The sequence below is a fragment of the Apteryx mantelli genome, chromosome Z (assembly GCF_036417845.1).
Source record: "Apteryx mantelli isolate bAptMan1 chromosome Z, bAptMan1.hap1, whole genome shotgun sequence".
Lineage (NCBI taxonomy): Eukaryota > Metazoa > Chordata > Aves > Apterygiformes > Apterygidae > Apteryx > Apteryx mantelli.
Window position 1 is genome coordinate 12,782,191 of NC_090020.1, and position 22,577 is coordinate 12,804,767.

Consider the following 22,577-nt stretch of genomic DNA (forward strand, 5'->3'; position numbering starts at 1 on the left):
CAATACATTAGCCCACGTCACTACTGCATAGAAATGAGATTCCTTCCTTACTGATCTGAACACTGCTTTCTTTTTATGCTAAGTCATATGCAGATCAAGAACGAGAAACAAGGCTTAGGTTCTGTTGTGGGTTCTGCAGACTTGCCACACTTCCACAGCAAATTCTTGGCTAATACATTATAAATGTATTTTATGTGCATAATATTATATATTATTTTTTATTACATTATTGATGTACATTATAAATGTATTATAGAAGTATAAACTGAATGCAACAGAAACAGCAATGTACAGTGCTGGAGCAACATGAACCTCAGAACATGCTGCAGTCCCCAAGGTGGAAGAAAAAGAGCCACTAAAACTTCCCTGAAGATTTTTGACAGAGGTATGGAACCATTAGCCCTGCTATTTATTTCTTGCCAGTTGCAGTATTACCATTTAACCATGACAAAATGACCATACAGGGGGTAGCTGCTGTGTTTGGTACTTACATTCATGCTGTTCGTAAGGCGGATATGAAAGTCTTACAGAGATCAGGATGAAGAAGATAAAAAGAGGCCAAGCAACTTCGATCAGCAGCTGAAACTGGAAACAATAAAGACAAAGTATTAAGATGTCATAACTAAAACACAGGACAAAATAGAGATTCCAGTACAATCCACTTGTAAGCAAGGAGGGATTTTGTGAGCACTGGCTCACATCTCTTTGCCCATGCACTCCACGATCAAGAAGTCTGGACAAGTTCACAGGATACTCTAAGAACTACAGGGTGCTTCTTGTTGATATGTGCAAATTTTAGGACCAAACTGGATGTACTTGAGAAAGGTTATTTGGAGGTTCATTTCAGCCTGTCGTCTGGTTGGGGGGGGGGGGCCTTCTAATGTATCTTCCCAGCGATTTGGTGAATTTTTGGCCTCATTTTAGATGTAGCTGTGAAGTACTTGCACCTCATCATCCTCGTGTTAAACCACTGAACTTCTACGCTAGTGTCAAAGATGAAAATTGTGCCAGTGCATAGCTATGCTAAATTTTTTTTATTTCACTGCTGTGGAAGTATCTTGGCATGAGGAGAGCAGAGCTATTAAGGTTAAGCTTACACCTAATTATTGCTTTGCACTAACGTATATATTTTCCCAAAGGCAGGCACCCACTGGTCTGGATACTTAAAGACCTGGATAGTGAGTGTCAGGTAATGAAATAAAGAATTCTGTTACCTAGAGGGACTAGAGAAAGATACAAGAAAGGACTATTATTAAATGCAGAGTGTTATTTATACAGGGAACTGAAGCAGAGGGGAATTCACTGAAATGCCCTAAATCCCACAGAAGCCTGTGGACGAAGCAGTGCTTCAGCCTGGAGCTTCAGGGTCTCAAGCTGAGCCCTTGAGCTTTGCCAGCTATCCCCTCTCTTCCCTTCCTCCAGAAAGGTTGCCTAAACATGTTTATGCCTAAACATAAGACAAGAAAAAAGAAAATGGGAAGGAAACCTGAGTGTTTTCTTGGTCAACTTAAGACATAATCTATTTTTTTTCCCCTTTATTCCTAGAAAATCCTGTCTTTTCTAATAGGATGCCTATGTCATTCTTCTAAGCCAGTGGGATAGAACCTGCACCCTGCTGGAGGATATAATCCCCCCACAATAATATGTATTCATGCGTTACACCAGTAGCAACTAAAACAAGGCTCTTGACGTTCAACACAGGGTCCTCCATACAAACTTGGAGCAGAAACTTCTAGGTGACTCAGGATAATCTCACACTGTAAAAATGGTATGTTGAAACAAATCCCACTTGATCCAGCAAAGGAAACCATCTAGGATGCATCCTTACAGATACTACTGAAGGCTGACATCCAATTGAACAGTAACTGGATCCAAAAGAAGTGACAACCGAGCATCACGGCTTCACAGGCACTTCTGATAACAGCACTGGACTCTACAGGATGAGTTTGGGGTACTGTTTCCCACCTGCTACTTTCATGAACATGTTTTACCATGACTGGATAAGAAATCATGGAGATGCCTCAGTAATATCTAACCTCTGTTTTTACAATAAGCAGTCCAACACATGGGGCCCCTAACTGTGATGACCTGCTTCATTCAGATCCCAGAGCTCAGCACTGACAGTTGTCTACACCTTCCCTTTCCAGGACTCCTGAGATGCAAGAATGGAGTAGCAGCATGGTTCTTCCTCCTGAGGAAGAGGAGGGCAGCTGTGAAAGAGGATGAGCCATTCCCACTGCCAGTATCAGTGCAATGATGGGGCACACATAGCTGGCGCTGGTGCCAAAGTAGTGCTGGCTGGGTCCATGCAGGCTTCCCAGGGCGAGCAAGGTGTCCAGGCAGCTTCTCTGTCACTCCTGCAGCTCTGGTTGCAACAGCCACGGAGTCAGAGGGGAAATACTGTCCTCTTAGCCCTGTCTTTGCTTGCTCAGAGAAACATCTGCTCTGGGCATGGCCTGAGCTCACTTAGCAGGTATACAGTAATGTCTAAATAGCCCTGTTGGCGAAAAGGGAACCTGGCCATCTGCACACCTAGCTCCTCTATTGCACACCCAATTACAGTAATTGCACGATGAAGCAGGTAGCCACGTGTGGGCTGTGTGCATGGTGTTCCTGGGTGCATACCTACGCACAAGTGCCAAATGTCTAATTTTGCAGAGTGACAGGCTAGGGGAGGACAGGCAAAGGCAGGACTTAGTTTGGAGTGGCCAAGTTGCAAGTCTACAGCTGAAACTGCTGCATTATGGCTGCAACTGATCACTACTCAGCGAGATACAGCCTGCCTGTTGCTGAAACAGGGGCTTGCATAGGGTCAAACTTAATGCGTCAGTGAAATTTCAATAGAGAGTTTGGACTCCCCAGCCAACTCCTTGTTCTGTTTAACCAGAAATGAATCCTCTTCCTTTCCTAAAGTTCAGTAAGTTCCTTCCCCTACTGTTTCCTGACCTTTGTGTGACAGTAATTACACCAGGGCTTTTCAACTGTTGTAGCCTTTGCAGAGGACACAGAGATACAGCAAGTAGATGGATGTGCCTCACCCAGGTTCATACTAACTAGATACTGGAAACCAGGTCTCCTCATCCACTGCTTTGCGCTGTAAATACTAGATCAGCCTGGTAAACAGTGATACGAAACTTCAGAACTTGGACCCCTCTGTTGTCCCCATCAGGAATTCAATGAGGAACCTGCCATTTGCATACAGTGGCACTTGGCTCTTAATAAACTGCTCATAATTTTGCTGAGGCTAGTCCCAGAAGCATGCCCAATTTATACCAGCTGGCTGATGATACAGAATACCATTAAATGTTGAGATCCACACTGTGTCAACAGGAAATCTGTTGAGCAAGAACTAACCAATCTACCCCCCCACCATCTCACTGCCAAACACCCTCCCCAGCTTTACTGTCCGGATGTAATGCAGGGAGCCACCAGCAGGCCCTGCCTGATTTGTCCCCCCACGCGAGATGGCTCCCCATTTGCCGAATCACAGGGAGATGCACTGAATGAGAGGAGCTAAACCAGAACAGAGCGTTTTTTACACAACTCTGACCCATGAACATGATTTTTCTTCCCCACTCTCCCCCCTTACTCTCCTTCCCCCCACTCCAGAGAGTGGCTAAATACATTTGTGCTGTTGGAAGTTATCCAGTACAAAGTTACGGCCTAATTGCACACGTCAGGCTGAGCTTTGAACCCAGTTTTCGCAATGCAGCTCAAACTCACAGCAGCTGAGGAGAGGGTTCAGTGGGAAGCAAAGGCTAGCCCACAGCTCTCATGAGAAAAAGAACAAGGATCAAGCAATTTCTGGACTACTTCTTTAGTAGGGGCAAACGGGAGAGAACCACCTCCAGTGCACCTAGCTGAAGGACGCTGGTCTCCAAACAGCAAGGCAAATTAATGAATGACTGTGCAGCCATGATAACAGCATGGCAAGAAGAGATATTCCACTATTTCCCCACCATTTTTTGTTAAATGGCCTTCCCCTCCTGACATTCCAGGTAAAGCCCAAATTGGAACCACTAATAAGAAAAATCCTGAAGACACCCCCCCCCCCAAAAAAAAAAAAAGACTGTCTTGAGGCCTTCATTGTGAACTGACTAATAGTTTTGGTGTGGAATGGATTATTAGCACTTTCCTTTACACCTTATGGCTACTTCATGGGATCATGGGAAACTTATACAGAAGCTGACAGAAGGTACCAAGGAAAAGCTAAGCAGATCCAAGAACATGACAAAATACAAGCTGGAAAGTGTTTTGCACTGACAGACGCACTCTGCCTACTGCATTTGTTTGGCTTTGCCAAATGATCCGAATGCACCTCTGTTACCCAGCCAGCTAGCCTACAGTTACCTTCACAAGACACGCCATGCTAGACCTGTACTTCTTCAACTAGCCTCCAGACTTGATGCATTAATTCGAGAAGGCCCAGCCACAGAAGTTGTCTCCTACTCTTTATAGAATGTAAAACTTCACAATTCCTCTGACATCCCCTGTTTGAACCACTTTAAGCACTGGCCCAGTGGCTCCACCCATGTCCTCTTATCTACTGAAGTCAGTTTGGAAGAGGACCAGAGTAAGATCCCTAGCAGTAAGGGCAGAAGAGACTTCCTTCAGCTTTAAGAATTTAGGTTATTTAGCTGAGAACAGCCTGTCCTTTTAGGAGCTGTAGCCAGTTTTGGGATTGCTCCCCAGCTCCACTGTAAGAATGGGCTAAATTGAGCTCTGGATTCACTGGACACAAGTCCCATGAGCCCCAGACATTTGAGCAAAGACTTTAAAGACTCAGTTTCCATCTCCATGGGTGAACATGATAGCCACCTCTACCTCGTGACTGAGTTTCTAAAACGACCCAGGCCCAGCCTGCTGGCAAACACCCTGACATTTGCAGGGTTCAGAAAGCTTATCAGACAGAGAGCTTTCCACTCACCACCTCAGTAACTCATGTTCCCTTCACATTCCCTCCTCATACCTCCTCAAGGTCAGATCTAACAGGACAGCTCCTCTGCACAGGCCTGCTCTATGGAGCGCTCCCTCATCCAACACAGTCATCCCCTAAGATCCTGGAAGGGAATGGCACATTCTCTGGCTTTTAGTCGTCTGCTGGAGCTACAGTATCCTGAAAGGTCTCTTTAATGCAAAGACAAATGAATCCCCTGATATCTTAAGAAAAGTGCGCTGGCCTCATGCTCCTGTTCCTTTGTCACCACACAGATGCACGTTGCGTACTGTCTGTCCTAGCTGAGTATTTTCCCATATTGGCAATGGATGGTGAGGCTAGCACTGAAACTAATCAGAACATACCCTGGCAGCAAAACATCAGTTACATGGATTTGCCTCCTTGCTATGCTAGAACATGTCAGTCATTTAAACTATACCTCCTGTTATAAAGTTACACAACAGGCTTGGTTTTCTCTCCCCGATTAAAGAGATTTAAAATGCTTGCTCTAACAGATGTCCCAACACTGCTGGCATTAGGAAATGGCAAAGTTTCATTACTGCTGTTGCAGCTTAGAGCAGTTAAGATCTTTTGGACCCAAGCTCACATCCCTGCAGTCTGGTAATGCCCCACATGAGGGGCACAGCAGGTCACAGCACAGGTTCCCTCACTGCACACAGTGGTCACACATCCTCCCTGCCTGGTCTGACAGAGCTGGCACTTCCAGCACAGGAGAGTTTCAGGGCTCTGATGTTCTCTCACGCTGGGAGTCCGGACAGAAGTCCTGAGCACCTCTGAGCCATCTGCCTTTCAGCCCACCCACAGCTCTGCGGGACTTGCATCAGGTCCTTCCAAAGGCTAAAGGAGACCAGCTGTTCTCCCAGGGACCACTAGATGCAAGACATCAAGATACAGGGCCTTTTCTCCATTTTTCTTGAAGAGTAAGTTACAAGGCTACAACTTGGACAAAACTCAAAAAACATCGGCTAATACTTACAGTCTGTCTTCTTCTGTAAGTGAAGTTTTTCCACAGCAGCAGTCCCAGCTGTGTCCAGAAAGCCATCTTTCTTCACTAAAGCCTAGCAGCTCCCTTCGGGCAGCAGCAGTGGCAGCACACAGCAGGGACACTGTGGCTGGGCATTAACTAGAAGACAAAAGTTGAAAGGGAGAAGGCTGTATTAGTCAGAAAAGAAAAGGCAACAAGCCATGGAAGGACAGAGGCAGAGCCTGCCCTCTGCGACCTCATGTAACCTCACAGTATCCCATGGTGTTCCCCAGCTCTGCTTTCTTACACCACGCACCCCAAGTCCCAAGGGTCCAAGCAAGCCCAGACTTACACTCACCAACTATTACCTCAGAGCTCTGAGACAGAAAAGCATGAAACACCCACAGCACAACAATTTCCCGCCTTCCTTCCCAAAAAATCCAAGAGCAAAAACAACCCAGAAGGAAAAGAGAAAAACATAGGTTTTGAAAGCTGATTAAGAGACCCTCTGAATGAGGTTGAACCACACAATTCATCCCGAGCTTTTTTTTTTTTTTTTTCCCCCAAAGCTTCTTTCCATATTTACTTTTACAATGGTGAAAAACCTGCTGCCAGATCAGGAATGCCTTCATTTTGAAGTCCAGTCAGCACCACTGCTTGTAGGAGAAAATACTGTGCACTTAAAGGAGAGAGAAATGCCCATCTCCTTGAAGGCAGGTGACTAAGTATTACCCTGCAGCCATTCAAATTTGGACAAAGTGAATGGAAAATCGCTGTAGAGTCAGTGTCAGGTCTTGGAGTCACTTGGTCTCCAAAGTTGTGACCAGGGTGCATTCAGTATGCACCTTGCAAGAGTATGAGAAAGCATAAAGGGTTGAAAAACACATTTGTCTCCTTGGCGGTTATTAATACCCTCGTATAGGCTTGGGTACGCATACACTTCCAGGAAGGTTCACTCCAGTAAAAAGATGTGAATTCAGAGTAGATTAGTTAAACTTCATTAAATCCCATTTTTCCACAATTAACTTGGCATAGCTTGATTTGCTTTTGAGTTTAAGCTACTTCAGATTAAGAGTATTTTTGTTCTGAACAGAAGTGTCCACCCAGGAATTTAACTAATCCATGACAAATTAATTCTGATTTATGTTCCTAATACCCTCTGTTGACAGGTTCAGTGTTAATAGGACAGCTAGCTGGTCCAAAGACATGAAGAGATAACCAGTCCCTTTAACATCTGTTAAACTGGGAACACACATGCTTTTGATTCTAATGTCCCACATACCAGTATCCCAGTCCTGTGATTCAGAATTGCATGCCTGATTGCAGGCTGCATTGAAAGCATTCCCAAAATTCATAAACACGCTAGGAACATAAGATTTATTCAGGAAATGCTCTGACCAGACTTACAATGGAGTAAGACTAGATGATTATAAAGGGCAATTCTGGATGTAAGCTTTGAGTTAACAAACGTTCACAGCCAAAACCTTTAAGTCTTTTCCACAACAAAATTCCATTATTACAATGTCTTACAGATTAAAAAACTTGTCTAATAATATAGGCCTCATTTACAAAAAAATTTCCCTAACATGACTAACAAACACAATTAAAGCCTTTATGCTGAGTTCCACAGATAATTATACTGTAGTATCACAACAGGACAACAGTGCTTCTTAATGTCAGTACAGAGAGGCAAAGAACAATAGCAGACGCCTACAAAACCCTACAAGCCAAGCCCCGTGTCGGTACACAGGCAGCTGAGCAAACAGTCAGCACGGGCTTATTTACTGCTGCTAGGCACTGCTAGGCTTCAGCGGAGTGATCTCTGCCTGCAGATGCTCCTCTTCAGAGATGGATACCCAGCTGATCTCACAGGAGTGCCCTCCTCACCCTGCCCCAAGTTTTCCCCAGGCTGGAGCACCCCGACGCTAATGCGTTCCAGCTGCAAGCACATCTGGCACATAGCAAATCCCCAGACATCCTGAAAGCGAGGCACTTGACAGGCTAGCAGCACATCCACAGGGATAAGAACTTGTCTTTTGCGGACAACATCAAAGGACAAACTCCACTTCTGAGGACTGTGCATGCACACTTACAGACCTGACACGCACTTACTCTTGCTGGGTTACGGGGGTTGCAGTGTCTCCTCTGCATACCAGTATCAAATTTTTAAAGCCATTATCAACATGTAACCCAGAGAAGAAATTAAGCAGAGAATGTTACCACCCGCTCTTAGGCCCCCTCCACCCATTCACATCTGCTTCAGGGTACCCAACAACATCTCTTTATAAGCCCCACAAAGTAGTTTGCATCATTACTCACTGTACTTTAGTGCAAGAGACACAGATGCTCTGTAACCACTAACTTGGTGAAAAAATCCTTCATAACACCAGGTGAATTGCTCATTTCAAGTATTTTCCACAAGGATACTAGCTTGTGGGTCACAGACCTGAATCTGCTTTGCTCTGCTCACCAGCATACCCCAAAAAGAGCGTAAGCCTTTCTCCCAGAGTCCATTCCTGCAGCTGCAAGAGAAGTTCAGCAAACAGGAGTGAAGGACTGGAAGGGACCATCAACCCTCCGCAATCGTAGGTAGTTGTGGAGTGGATACTAACTTCAGAAGGGTGCTCAGGGCACTCATTCCATACCCCACCACCACCCCAATACTGCCCAAAACTCTGCAACAAGATACCTCCCAATCCTTTCCAACATTTACAGCAAAAGACCCAAAACCATAAGTGTAAAGTGCCACAGGAAGAGAGCAGGAGGGATTTTGGGGAGCAAGACACCTTAGGCATTCTCAATGGAAATATACCCAACTCTGTTGCTTTAATACCCTGCACAGAGGCAGAATAAATTTTGGAACAGTCTGCAGGATGTTTGAGATAGTCACAGGGCAGCTGGTTCAATCCACTTCAGTGAAAAACCTAGATTTTGGTCCCTCAGTTGCAGGCAGTCGCCAGGATCCAAAATACAGAAATACTGTCTTACAGAGGTTGTAGGGTTCATACTGCACTAGTACTTTGTAGTGCTAGTATCTGATCACTTATCACCCCTCAGCTGATGAGTGGAAACCTGTGGAACCAGGAAGACTTGGTTGTGATTATTTGCCTGGATTCCAGCTCCCCAGAGTTCACCTAAACCTCACAGGGAACAAAGCAAATGAGCTGGCCTTCAGATAATATCAGCTGGTCTGGACACAAGTTCCAAACAATGCGAAGACACCAATTTGCAAGGAGTGTGCCTGAAGATTGTAAAATTTGGCCCAGAGTGTTCACATGTTGACACTACTAGCTAAGTACCTGCATTAAGCTAAAGGACAGGTCCTATTGCTGTATGGACAGGTCAAAAGAAGTAAAAACTTGAATCTGAAGGGTGCCCAGTTGCACTTCTCACAGCCATGCTGGGGTGATAGCTTCAGAGACTTATCCTGCCTTACTGTTTCTCAGACTGCGTAACACAGGTATTGTTGATGCCTAGAGCTGGCTCCAATTTTGACCGACATGAGGTTGACTTATTTGGTGCACTGCTGCTACAAGTTTAGTATGTCCACTTGAATCGTTTTTAAGGCACCAGAAAGTGCTCTGCAGAATCTCAGCGCAAAATGGATTAGCACCCTTTCAGATGCTCTTCTAGCCGTCAAAAGGCAAGATTTACAAACCAGAGCCACAGAAAACTGCTCGATAAACCCAACACTCTTTGCTCTATCAGTGTTGAAGTCTATCTATGTTACCACCTTAGCCCGGGCTGAGAAGTTCAACCCAGTTTGAAATCCAACTTGCCATTTAGCACTGCAGGGCCAAAACCCACAAAGATCAGCTAGTTTCTAATGCAAGCTTTTGCATGTCATCTAAGTAAAATTTTGTGAGCCAATGGTATATAACAGTGATCACTCCTGACACTTACCCAAAACCATCTAAAGCATCAACACTGTCTACGCCTAGAACAAAATAAGCTGCATGAATTTGCCACTGTAGGACAAATTTTCTGTTATGTAAAATACCGCAGTTCTGCAGAAGAGAATGGATATTTATACCAGACCTGTCCTTTTACAGTGTAATGTCTTGCTTTTATAGAACACTTATTCCATGAAAGCAGGAACAATTCCCTCTGCTGTAGCAAATGGTGAAGGCTAGTTGTGGGAAGGTCTTTGCTGTACACAATCTTTTTCACTGTGTGAACACTACAAGTCTTCCAGTAGAGGTAGAGGTCTACATACAGCAATTTTAGGCCTACAGGCAACAGCCTTACTTCTCTTAGTGACCCAGAAATCTAATTCTGTCCAGTTCTGCTTCAGCGTTTCTCCACCTCTTTACCAACCTGTGCAACACAGCTGCATACTTAGACCACAAGGAACATGCTTGGGGGAGTCTCAAATTGCCTATATCTTAGGAATAACACCTGGCAGCTGTCTAGCATACCATCTCTAACTGCCACCTTAACACAGATAATAAACAGGAACCATCAGAAAAGGCTGACTGGTAACCGAAACAAGTAATGGATGCTTGGAGTTATGTCCTGAATCCAGGCAAATCTCATGCAACATGTAGATACTGCACTGGATTTGAGAGCAGTAAGCATTCAGCTAACCAGACAGCCCAGGAAAAGTAAGGATAAAGGGGCCATTTCACATTTAGCAGTCTACTACATGGTGGAGATCCAGTATGCCAAGGTCCCTGCATGCTCTACCAACATGCCACTTAGACTTGTGTACACTTAGCATGCTGTTTCCTAACATTGTTCCAAGTTTTCTCAATCTCTGACAAAAAAAGTCCACCGGTGGGATCAAATAAGAATGCCCAAATACTTCCCCAGATCTTTCTTAGAGCCTCCCCCCATCTCTTACTGGGGACAGGCTTGCCCTTACAATTACAGAGGATGTTCAGCCTGCAGAATCAATGGACATCAAAGGGTATGCAGAAGATGCAGAGCAGGCTGCATGTCTTCTGATCTGGCTCAGGGGTACCTGCTTTCCTCTTAAAAAAAAATTTAATAGCAGGTCAAGACCTTCTTTACTGGCTTAAACCAGCAGCCACAGTGTCCTTCGGCACAATCAAAGCACAGGGTCCACACGGAAGGAACACACACTGGTCCCACAGACTGTCTTTGCAGAAGCTTCCCTGCATTTGACATTTCTCCCTGTTGCAGAAATCCCACATGGGATCCAGAGCTATACAGCTGTGAGTCCATCTGAAAGCAATTCAGAAAGTCATTCTTAAGAGATAATCAGAATATAGGACAAGCGCCACAAATGCTCACAGTGAAACATACATTTTGACTAACCCTTTCTTAATAGATCAGTGCTCTACCACTACATGGAAGTAAAATGGTTGCTGAAGGTCCAGTAGCCAATATGCCAGGAGTGTCCAGACCCAACTCATCTTAAATACAAAACTATGTATTATTACAGCTGTAAAATTTAAGAGAAAATTGCTGGAGTGGCATAGGATCAATTCCCCACCCCCATTCCTGGTGTCTGTACTAAGCAAACACACAACAGCCTTCAAAAGCAGCTTTCTGCAAACAATGCAGCTGTTTGCTTTCTTTTGGGGGCAAAAAAACCTTTTCCCTAGAGAAGAAATCACTATTTAGACAGGGAACAAAGTAAACTTATCAAACCTATGAGACTGGAACCTATCAGTATCCCAGCAATAGGTTATAGAGCCTTAATATCTCTAGCACCAACTTAAGTCCAGCCCTGGTCAGCAGAGCCAAAAGCTGTTAGTAGCTGATGGAGCTTCAGTGGACTCCATGAAATCTGCTTAGTGGCCTCTGTCCAGTTCTCTTGGACAGATTTCCACATCACTAGAGCCTCTATCACTGGCAGCTGTCCACACACCAAGCAGCCACAGAGAATATCAATCTAACATCCAGGGATGGTGCTCTTATGAGGACAGAAATGTTGTTTTCAGGGCATGGCATGGGTCTGCAATACTAGAGCCAGTGCTGTTCCTGTACTAAGAGCAGACATGGACTAGGGCAGTAGATATTCAACCTCAGATGAAAAGCTGTACATCTGCCTGTCTCCAGTAGCCTCTGGATAAGCATATATCAAATCAAACAAGAGCCTTTCCCTGAAAGAAAAGGGACAACTGAAGCAAGAACACTGGGTTTGAGCGGAAATGCAGTCCTTTTCGGAAATGCTGAGGAATATCTTATCATTTCATTTCCTCTGGACAGTATCAGGCTGCACTTTATGCAGCAAACAGTATCATGAACCATGTCAACTCTGCAAAGCCCAGGTCCAAGGACAAAGTCCCCCAGCACTCAGCATGCCGTCAGCTGAGCCAGCCCCCTTAAGAACTGTGAACAGTGAGGGCAGGAGACAGTCCCTGCCTCAAGAATTGACAATGACTCACACAAAACCAGCCATCAGCAAATTATTAGCCTGGCTGAGCATCTGGGGAACAGAGGTGCAGATAACTAAGTCAAGAGTTGCAGATCCCTCATATCAGGGTCTAGTGTCTTGGCCACTTCTCTGCAGAACACCCAAACCTCAGCTTCTGGCTTCCTCCAGCATAGTACCTGCAACAAAGACTTACTCCTGCACAACTACATCCTCTCTGTGCAATACCTGATGGGAGGACACATCAAGAAGTTCTTAAGGCACGAGTGGGAGGAGGAAAGCTTCACCACAATACCCTGAAAGGGAAAAGGCCTGTGTATCTACACAACTTCAGTGAGACTAAGGGAGGTGGAAAAACAGCTTTAGTCCCAATTCTGTTGAGATTAGGCTAGATAAAGAGCAGCTGAGGACAAACACAAACCATTATTTATCCTGCTTGCAAGAGATCTAACTAGAGCAGAAAAGCCAGTGCATAAAAAAACCAAGAGTAAGTGGCCATTCCATGGTCAAAACAACTCATGCAAAGCCTGCTAAACTACCGGGAGCAAACTTTGAACATTCACATCTCTAACAAGCTTTCAAGAAGCCAAAGAACTCATGACATCTACTTGAGCTCTAGAAAAGAGGGAAAACCACCACCCAAAAATGATACTTCTCTAGGAATAAAAATAACATTGCTCTTTAAAAATCACCTTTTTAACCTCAAGATCCTTAAGTAAGCTACAAAAAGATGCCATGAAAAGCATTAGCAGCACACAGAGCTGAAGCAACTCACCTGAGGCCACAAGCAAAGCAAAAGTGGAGATGAGAATATAACAAAGAGATCCCAAACGTGTCTGTCTCCTGGTTTAAGCACTGTTAGACTCTGTGGCAATCACAGGTAGAGCAATGCATGATCAGCAGTGGAAGGCTGAGCTTTGAACCCACAGTCTGATGCCTGGGACACACAATCGTTATCAGCTGAGCCACACAGACACTAAAATGAAGTCTTTCGTAACCCCCTCATGGCTTCCGTTTCTCTCAGATTTGCCAAATAAATGTATCAGACACCAAGTTTTCTATTACATATGAAGATGCAATCAGCAAGAAGTGCTTCTCTCTTCAAAAATCACCCAGATCAAGTCACATGGTTTACTCTGACTCCTTTTTGTTAAGGGAGAGCTGCTGGGTCAGCAGGCAAGAATTTAATTAGGACCACAAATATTTGGGTGACAATATTTGGCAACATTCTCTATTACTTTACATCACCATATACACACTGACTACCATGCTTTAGGTTTGGTAATGAACAAGTCCTGGCCTTGTTCTCTGGTGCTCACTAATAAAAAGCAACATGGTCATCTGTCTGCCTTCTAAATAACAATGCTGTATATGACAGAAGCACTTTTTAAGTGGCTATAGACCATCTTAGAAGAAAGATCTAGCTTCATGCTAATACACAACCAGTTTGACTCACAGTTTCCCTCCTTGAGGAGCGTGTCAAGTTTTGTAAGAGTTCTCAGTGCGTAGTGGCAAAATATCAGGAAGCCGATTAAATGTTCCCATGGAATTCCGCTAGTGATCTGCAATCTCCGATCTAAACAAAACCGAGACACATTGCATCTCACTCATTCACAGGGTCCTCCAGGATGTACATAGCTACGGAACATTGTATAAATGACTTCTTTGTTCTCTAAGGAGGCACAAACTCACAGAAGATCAGAGACAATTGGTGGAAAAGAACTGCTCCTTTCAGCAAAGGGTGACAAGAAAACACCTATTTTACCTACTGCTAATAAAATTGTTAGTCTTGAAACAGAGCCCAATATCAGGCTCCGCCTGCCACACTAGGTACTACGCAAAGCCAGAGCAAGGTCCAGGCTCCAGTCTCAAGCGTTGGAACTCATCCAATGTCACGTTAGGGGCAGAAATCTGGCATCCCAACTATTGTCAAAATTGTAAGAGGCTTCCAAAGGTATCTAACTTGGGCACTAAGAATAAGCAGCTGGATTTTTCAAAAGTCAGTATATTGCACACAGAGTATTTCTGAAAGACCAGCTATGAATAGCCCAGCAGGGGAATGATCATTTTGAAAGACCTGGCTCAGAATTAGCATCATGAGCACCTGAATCCCTGGCCCTAAGTTCTTCAGAAACACTCTGGCTTGCCTCCCTCATCAAAAATGAACTCCAAGATGTGTGCTTGGGGCATTGCTAGGCCTGTATTTACCACTCAGAAATAAGCCATAAGGGATAGTTTCCCAAAGACTTCAGTGCTGGGTTAGAGTACTCCATAGCATAAATGGGATTAAGATTTCCAAAGTACTCAGTGTCTACTCAGGTATTTATACAAAGTCACGTCTTCAGAAACTGTTGGTGTTCAGCAGCTTACCTTGTGACACAGCATGACAAGCCATTTGAAAACCTGTCCCAGCTCACACAGGAGAAACATCTGCTTACCAGAACGACCACAAGAACTGGTTCTCATTACTTCCGGCTCTCTCAGAAGGTTCATTAGTGAAAACAAGCACAGCTCAACTGCAAAAACAGAAGTTACGTTTGCCTGCACCATCGCTGAATTGACCCCAAGAATGGCACATGCGAGAGGCATTCACTTCAGCCAGATGAGCTGCTTAAATGTCAAGTATAACATTCAAGATGAAATGCAGTCATCTATTTTACAAAAGACCCTACCTTCCACTGAAAGCTGTGAAACAGATTAAACACTTCAACTGTCTTAGTACACTCAATGTCCCTGTTTCTCAAAAGAAAAAGGTGAAAAATCTAGTTGATTCTTGGGGACAAACAAATAGAAAAAAAGTAAGGTTCCAGTTATCCTAGAAGACTAACTGAATAACTGATTTGCTTTATCATAATCAATGTCCAAATATCCAGAGTCCATATTAGCTGGTTTTTTTTTTTTTTTTTTTTTGCTTTCAAAGAATGAGCTCCTCTCTATAGTGGAATTTAGGAATAATACAACATTCCTACTGAAATAATAATTGCAACATTTAAGCTCAATTCATGCCATTAGGCTTTGATCTGAGAGCAACTGTAGTATAGTCAGTATACAGTCTGCAAAAAGCAGTATTATGCAGCCTCAGCTGCTTTTTCCAGCTGATGGCACATCCTGTTTAAGGACATATCTTTGCAAGTGGGAAAAGGCGTGAAGCATTTGACATTGGTAAAGGTACTTTTCTACTTGGCAACAGCCTCCAGGAAAAGGAAGACAACAGGGGCGTTCAAGAAAGTCATCAGCCTCATCAACTTTCGGCAAAAGAAATCCACGGGCTCAGAGGGAGTTAGACAAGCCAGCTGTACTCTTGAACGTCACCCCCAGCAGAGCACACCCTGGTCACTTAACCACTGTATCTTTGCAAAGCAACCGAAGATCTGGCTTAAAACAGGTACACTGGCCGGTGCTCTGTGTTCTTACCGCAGAGTGGCTGGAGCATCAGCCAGCATGACCCTAATACCCTATACGTGAAAATCTCCGGACTGTGATGAAGGGCTTCCCCTAATCTTTGAAAAACAATCAGCATGTGAGATGCTGTTATCATCAGTGAGATGACTGCAATTACAAAGGATTGGGGTGGGGGGGGAGAAGGTTTCAAGACAAGTCAGACGTGGAGGTTACCTTCCACATTTATATGAGTGTCCTGCAGGGAAGCCACAGTTATCTGGAAAGCAGCACATTAGTCTTTCATACCTTGGACTTTTGACACTGGGGTATTTGTGTCTTCTCTTGAGTGAGGCTATCATGCCTTGCAGCTTCATAATCACCTTTTTTTTTTTTTTTTTTTTTGAGGAAATGTCCTCTCCTACATCATCTCATTTTTTGTAGCTTGCTTTTGATTTTGAGAGAAGACAATGATACAAACTGTGGCTGGCACAAGATTAAACTGCAGTATAAGATATATGGCTACCCTGTAACATCTAGGGAAACTTTACTGTTTTTTCCCCTTGATTTTTGCCATCTGGGACCAACATGCCATGAACCAGCATGTGTCCATCAAAAAAAGCAGAAAACCACCACATAGCTTTATAGGACAGAAAACACCCCAATGGTGCTTTTGGGATTCACTGGCATAAGGAATAAGCTGTTTGTTAAGGTTGATGCCAACACAACTGCACTGACATTAATGCTGTGGCATAGGTATAGATAAGAGCAGATGAAACCAAAAAATGTCTAAACTATGCAGAAAACCATACGTCAAGAAACAGCCTCTAACACAATGCAAGGAAATGGCATTGGCAGTATTTTCGAGTGGTTGTCAGAGAGCAAGGTTTGATCTTGGAAAGACTGCAGCAGACAGACCAACAAGTCTTCTGTTCCCACACTGCTACCTTCTAGCTATATGGATGAGAAAACTAGAAATCCTCTAAAGCTATAGACAGATGTCTAAGTACCTTTGAAAGCAGAGAGTGTCAACTATGAAAAGGAATGAATTTCTGACCAATCTTGGGATGTGATACAGAGTTCAATAAGCCCTTATCTTTAAAGTTATTCAGGGAAGAATATGAAAATAATTGGCATACGTGATAAGAAGCAAGTCAGAGCACCTGCCGCAGCACATGTGCCACTGGACAGCTAGCAGGCTGTGCTGGCAGAAAGTGTGCAAAAGCTTCTCCTTTCTGCCTGATCCACAGAGGAACAGTTGCTCCACACACTTTATATTCTTCAGCTGCAGCTGTGCAACTCACATGCCTAGTGCTGAAGCTTCAGTCCTTAGTGTCAACAAGGATGATGACAGACAGGCAAAGTAGGCAAATATATGCATTTAATGTCATTCATGGATTGACCTAAAAGAGACAAGAATGACAAAACCCTGTTCATATTCTAAGCCACACCTCATGATGCAGAAGGATTCAGGACAGAGCTCTGTTAATTTCAAGTGATCAAGCACAGAGGTGAAGAGCTGTGGTCTACTTAATTTTGACCAAATGACTTGGAAGGGAAAACACTTCAGGTAGGTGCAAAAGAGGCATGAAGTGCCAAATGGAAGGCCAATAAGCTTCCAAGATAGAAACGTAAAGAGAAGAGATTTGCCAGTTGTTAAGTAATATAGAATCCAAACCATGTATTTACTGTTGAGCTCAGTATATCCTTAATGGTGCTCACTGAAACTGTTCCACTGGACTCCAAGCATGCTCCCACAATCTAGCTGATTGCAATTATGTCTGGTGTTGTACAAGAATACAACTGGAGAGAAAGCTGCAGCAATCTGGAAGATTAAGAGGATGTCACAAGAATGGAGTTCAAAGCGTTGGAAAATGTGGCAATGAAGAGAACAAAAAAAAAAGCCAAGTAAAAATTAAGATCTGAAGAATACTGAAAACAATCAGTATACATGAGATGGTGTCAGTCTGCTAGTAGGAAGCAGATACAGGTTTCTCCAGTGACACTAGAGAAACTCCTATTGTTTTCATTAGGAAAAATCTTTCAATGTAGGTTTGTGAGAGAGTTTGATTATTTGTTTCTTTTGAAGGCATAGCATTTCACCCGCAAAAGCAGAAGCCACATCTGAAAGCCTGGGCCTCAAAACCAGGCTGCTGACTCTAGCAACAGAGTCAAGGATCTTCAAAAAGATACGTTACAGTGCTGCAGTTGAGAAAAACTGCACTTTCAGTTTTACCTTGCAGAGTGTAAACTTTCATGATCTCACCATTATGATGATGGCAAAAGCAGATAAGAGGAAATAGGCATGATGTCACCAAGGCAGATGAGTGCAGGTGCTGGAAACAGGGTTTTGTTGGTTCTTAGACCTGCACTTGCCACCTAGACCACTGCTACTCTCCGCCTTTCCAAATGGCAGAATTTTGGCTTTTATTTAGCTAACAATCAAGATCATTAATGGATGTTAATTGCATGGTTTTGTTCCCTCCTCCTGGGAACAATCTTTCAGGGGGAAATGGGGTAGTAAAGCTCCAGGTTTTTTCAAAGAAACACACGAGCAAGGCGGTAACAGGTTTTGGCAACTTCTGCATCTTCTGCACAATGTTGCTCGCCTGCTGTCCACAAAAAGAGAAGCCAGACCTCTGGAGCGATCTCTGAACTGTGTGGTCAGAGGCTCCGGCTTTGTTTGTTCTTTCCCAAAGAACGACCTTCTTATCTAGCCCAAACCAGAACAATCTTGGAAATGCTCCTCTGCTCTCTTTATTTTTCTTCCTGTGTAATGCCAATCATTCCCTAATAAAGTTAACATAACGCAAACCAATCCCTTATTGGATTAAGCAGAACCCTGCTAAGCAACACTCCTACAGAAAATAACAGAAAGAAAAAAAGATCTGCTTACATATCGATATTCACGCTATTCAAACTGATGTATATTCTTGTTCTGATCTGTGATCAAGCTTTTATTCTAATAACACAAACAAAGTTCTGAATGCTCCTGTTTTTCCCCACAGTGTCAGTCTGTCATGTCAGGAAAGCTGCAGCAACAGTTTTCCATCCTACTCCATCTCGCTCTCAGCACTCGGGGGCAAGCTCACGTGTTTTTGTCCAGCAACAAATGATAAAAACAACAGGTTTAGCTTCACCCTCACCTTTTGTAGAGAAACTGTCTTAATGGGGGAGGGGGGCAGCTATTTTAAGCACTCTAGTCAGTAGCTTGAATCATGGTAATTCCTTTGAGTTACTCTATATGACTTTTTGTGCAACACAAGTCTAGGATATACAGCTACAGAATTTGTGATATTTTAATCCCTTATGTTTTGTGGTGACCTTCTCCTGTGCAACATTGCAAGTAGAGCCCAGCAATGATATTTCTAATATATTACTGTTAATATCACTAACTGCAAACGTGCAGGGTAAGTACACAGAAAACTTAAGAGTTCAGAATTCGAATCCTCAGCTGGCAAAAATATGCAACACTCTTCAAAAGAATGAATTTATATGACATTAGACCTGGAGAAAGTGCGCAGTCCCTTGCTGCCTCTGATGAGCTAGGAAAAATATGTCACACAACAAAACAGTGGGTTCTGGTCCTAGTCTCTCCCACAGCAGGAGTCATCAAGAACGATCACCCTAAAAGAGAACAGAGAAGCACTGGTGCTGGGTCAGTTGTGCCCTCTGGACTTATTTCGGGATTTGGTGTGTCGCCCAGCTCATGAGACCTACACAAACACCAAGGGTGCTTGCTCCAAGGTTACTTAAAACAGAAAGTGGTAGTCTTGTTCCCATCATCTTTACATTGGTACCAGTGTTCGCTAAGCTGTACGGAGACTCTGACCAGAGAACCATTAAAAAAATAAATAAATAAGTCACTCACCAAGAAGAGAGTTATTTTCAACTGCTTGCTCTGGATCAGAGAGCTCCAACGCTAGCACCCAGGATGGAGCAGGTGCGGGGAGAAAGAAGAGTGGGCAGTTGGGGAGAAAAATGAGGCAGGTCCATTACTTCAGCGATGGCCTTCAATTATGTCGGATTAAAGTTAGGAAGAAACCACACCCCAAGAAACATTGAGCCATTGTGTGGCGAAACACATGTGATAAACAGCGGCAGAGCGGATCACACTCAGCCACAGAGGGATGAGCTCAGGACCCATCTTCCCCCTGTTCTAGTTTGGTGGGTCTAACTGTCAGGTGAACTCAACTGGTGAGACAACAGTCTTGCAGGGGTGAAGGCACAGGAAGACACTATATGCAGTTCAAAACGTGGTATTTGATTAACGCATGAGGCATTACGTGCTCCAGCCCAGAATCTATGTGGAAGGTCCAGAGCTGCTTTCCTCATGTCACTGGAGTTTATTCCTGAATTACAGTGGGCTGTTTTATCCTCACACAGCTGGGGCAAAGTTCAGTCATTGGAATATTGGAGAAAAGACTATTTCTAGAACAAAGTCCAAATTTCAATTTTATTTAAGTACTTTTACCACTCATGGCATTTCCTTTTTTTTGTAGTTTAACAGTCCACAGGAGCGACTACTACCTACACAAGCTGTTATCATATTTGGTGCCGGACCAAATCTCTGCCCATGTCAATAGCAACGAGCGACAAAAGTTTTTTGAAAACAAATTTGGCATTACAAACAAGGTTTGCCAGCAGTTCTCTGTGCCAAACATATTTATAAGAAAGCCTCAATTTCTCTGGGTGAAAGACCATTAAGCAACTTTCAACAGATCTGCCTGCATTGCTATGCAGCTGTATTTGGACAAAACTTGGAACAGATATCCAAAAGATTGCCATGACTTCTGTAAATGCAAAAGTCTTACACATAGCTGCACTTGAGGTGTTTCTCCCCACACACACAAGTATCATATGGGTAAGTGAACTTCAGCAGAAATTTATTAAGGGAAAGCTATTGCGAATGTTGGGGCTAGGCTGCTTGGGCTGATTATTACATACCAATACTGGAAGAGAGCCATTATGACCTCCTGCAATCCTGAGGTCAGCAAATGTCTCCCAAAAATGCCTGCAGCGACCATAAAAGGAGCAATTTATTAACTTTTAAAGTTGAGAATACATCTCTCTAAAAGTTCAATTTAAATTCTATCACACATCTCTTGTTTTCCAGGTTACAATACTTTTAGCCACAACTTGGAAAGAGCTGCTTTTTAATTTTCATCACATTCAGTCCTACTGAAGTAGGATTATAGGGCAAACAAGGTGCTCCGTGTCATTAGTGGAGGCACCAGATTCTTGCCCTTAGCTGTCCCAAGCACACCAGATACAGACTGTGTAGCACCACATTTACATATCTTAAAATTCCAGTTAACACAGTGATTTCTAATGAGCCACCAACAGCATTAATATCTGTTACATCTGTAACATGGTGAACAGTCACAAGCAGTACCCGTTCAGCTTAATAGCCTGCAGGGGCATCACAGAATCACACAAAGATCTGTATGTTTTGGGGAGGTCTCATCATAAGCACTCATTTCCACTTGTTCAAAAACAAAGATGCGCCACAAGGGCTAAATGCAGAAAGCATTGCATTGAATGTCTATTATCATAACTTCCTTTCAAAATTCAGTAAGGTTGCTCAATTATAAAAGCCTTAAGACATCAAGCTTGACCATCTGCTGTTAATGGATCATCACCAAGACAGGGCTGCTCTCCGTTTTACAAACACTGACACATTTTTCAAAGGCCACCTCTTCACTGAATTTTAATATATCAATCCATATCGATACTCAAGTTCACCCCCTCTTTTGGACCCGATTTAGCTATGGATGTAAGCACATGCTTGAATCTCTCTGGCTTCAGTAAGGGCTAGTCCAACACACTGAAAATTAACTTTGATCACCCGAGAAAGTTTATTTATACAGCCTTGAAGTCTAAAAGAAGAAAACAACCCCAACACCGGGGGGGCGGGGGGAGGGAGGGCAGGCCAGGGGTTAATGTTTTAAGTTAGACATAAAAATACTGTTTTAATTCAGAGCCGCAGTCTCCTTCCTTCGATACACTCAAAGCGCTTGGGGCAGCCGCGCACCTCCAAAACGAAACGGCAGGATGCTGCAAGAGGCTGGCGAGAGGTTACGACGCAGCAGCGCGGCCGGCAGCAGCCACGGCCGGCAGCAGCCACGGCCGCCCCTCGCGGGAGCCGCCGCGGCCCCCGGCGCCCGCGCAAGTCCCGCGCCGCGCGGAACCGTCCCGTCCCGTCCCGTTATCTGCCGGCAGCGCGCAGCAGCCGGCGCCGGCGAGAGACACCCTGCGCCGGCGCCGCCGAGCCAAACAACTTGCTCCGCTCGAGATAAGGCGAAATAGAATAAAATATATATATATATATATTTAAAAAAAATGAGAAAGCGCACGCCAGCACCACCCTGCTGCTGAGGCGCTGGGCGCAGCGAGCCGCGCCGCAGAAACTTGTTGTTTTTACTGTTGGGCTTTTTGTTTTTTTTTTTTTTCGCCTTCCCTCCCGCCCCAGTTTTTGCTCGCTTTTTCCCCCGGCGGAGGATGAGCAGAGCGGGACGGCGGCGAGCGGACCCCGGCGCCGGCCGCCCCCCAGCCGCCGCCGCCGCCGCCGCCTACCTCCGCGCCGGGCGCCGCCGCCGCCGCTGCACTCCGCGCCACGGGGAGCCGCCCGCGCTGCGCTGCGCTGCCGCCGCTCTGCTGCGCCCCGCACCGCGCTGCGCGCTCCGCTGCCGGCCCCGGCGCCGGCCCCGCTGCGGCCGCCCGCGCCCGCAGCGCCTCTTATAGGGCGTCGCGGGGCGGCGGCGCCCGCCCCTTCCCGGCCGCGCCGCCCCGCGCCCCCGGCCGCTCGCTAACTTTTTCTTTCTTTCTCTTTCTTTTTTTTTTTTTTTTTAGAAATCGCAACTTATTTTCAAAGGTTCACAGTGCCCCGCTGGGTTTGCTCCACGTGCAAGATATAATGCACCCGCTGGCATTGT

At 44.6% G+C, this 22,577-nt stretch overlaps 1 protein-coding gene across 1 annotated transcript in view; it reads right to left on the reverse strand.

Moving 5' to 3' along the window:
- Positions 1-22,290, reverse strand: part of ABCA1 (ATP binding cassette subfamily A member 1) — a 98,717-nt gene extending 76,427 nt beyond the window's left edge. Inside the window, exons 1-3 of the mRNA XM_067316549.1 lie at positions 22,219-22,290; positions 5,934-6,080; positions 492-585 (exon numbers count right to left, since the gene is read on the reverse strand). Coding sequence (XP_067172650.1) covers positions 492-585; positions 5,934-5,999 — 160 coding nt within the window. The 5' untranslated portion in view covers positions 6,000-6,080; positions 22,219-22,290. The remainder of the gene's footprint in view (positions 1-491; positions 586-5,933; positions 6,081-22,218) is intronic.
- Positions 22,291-22,577: the final 287 nt, after the last annotated feature.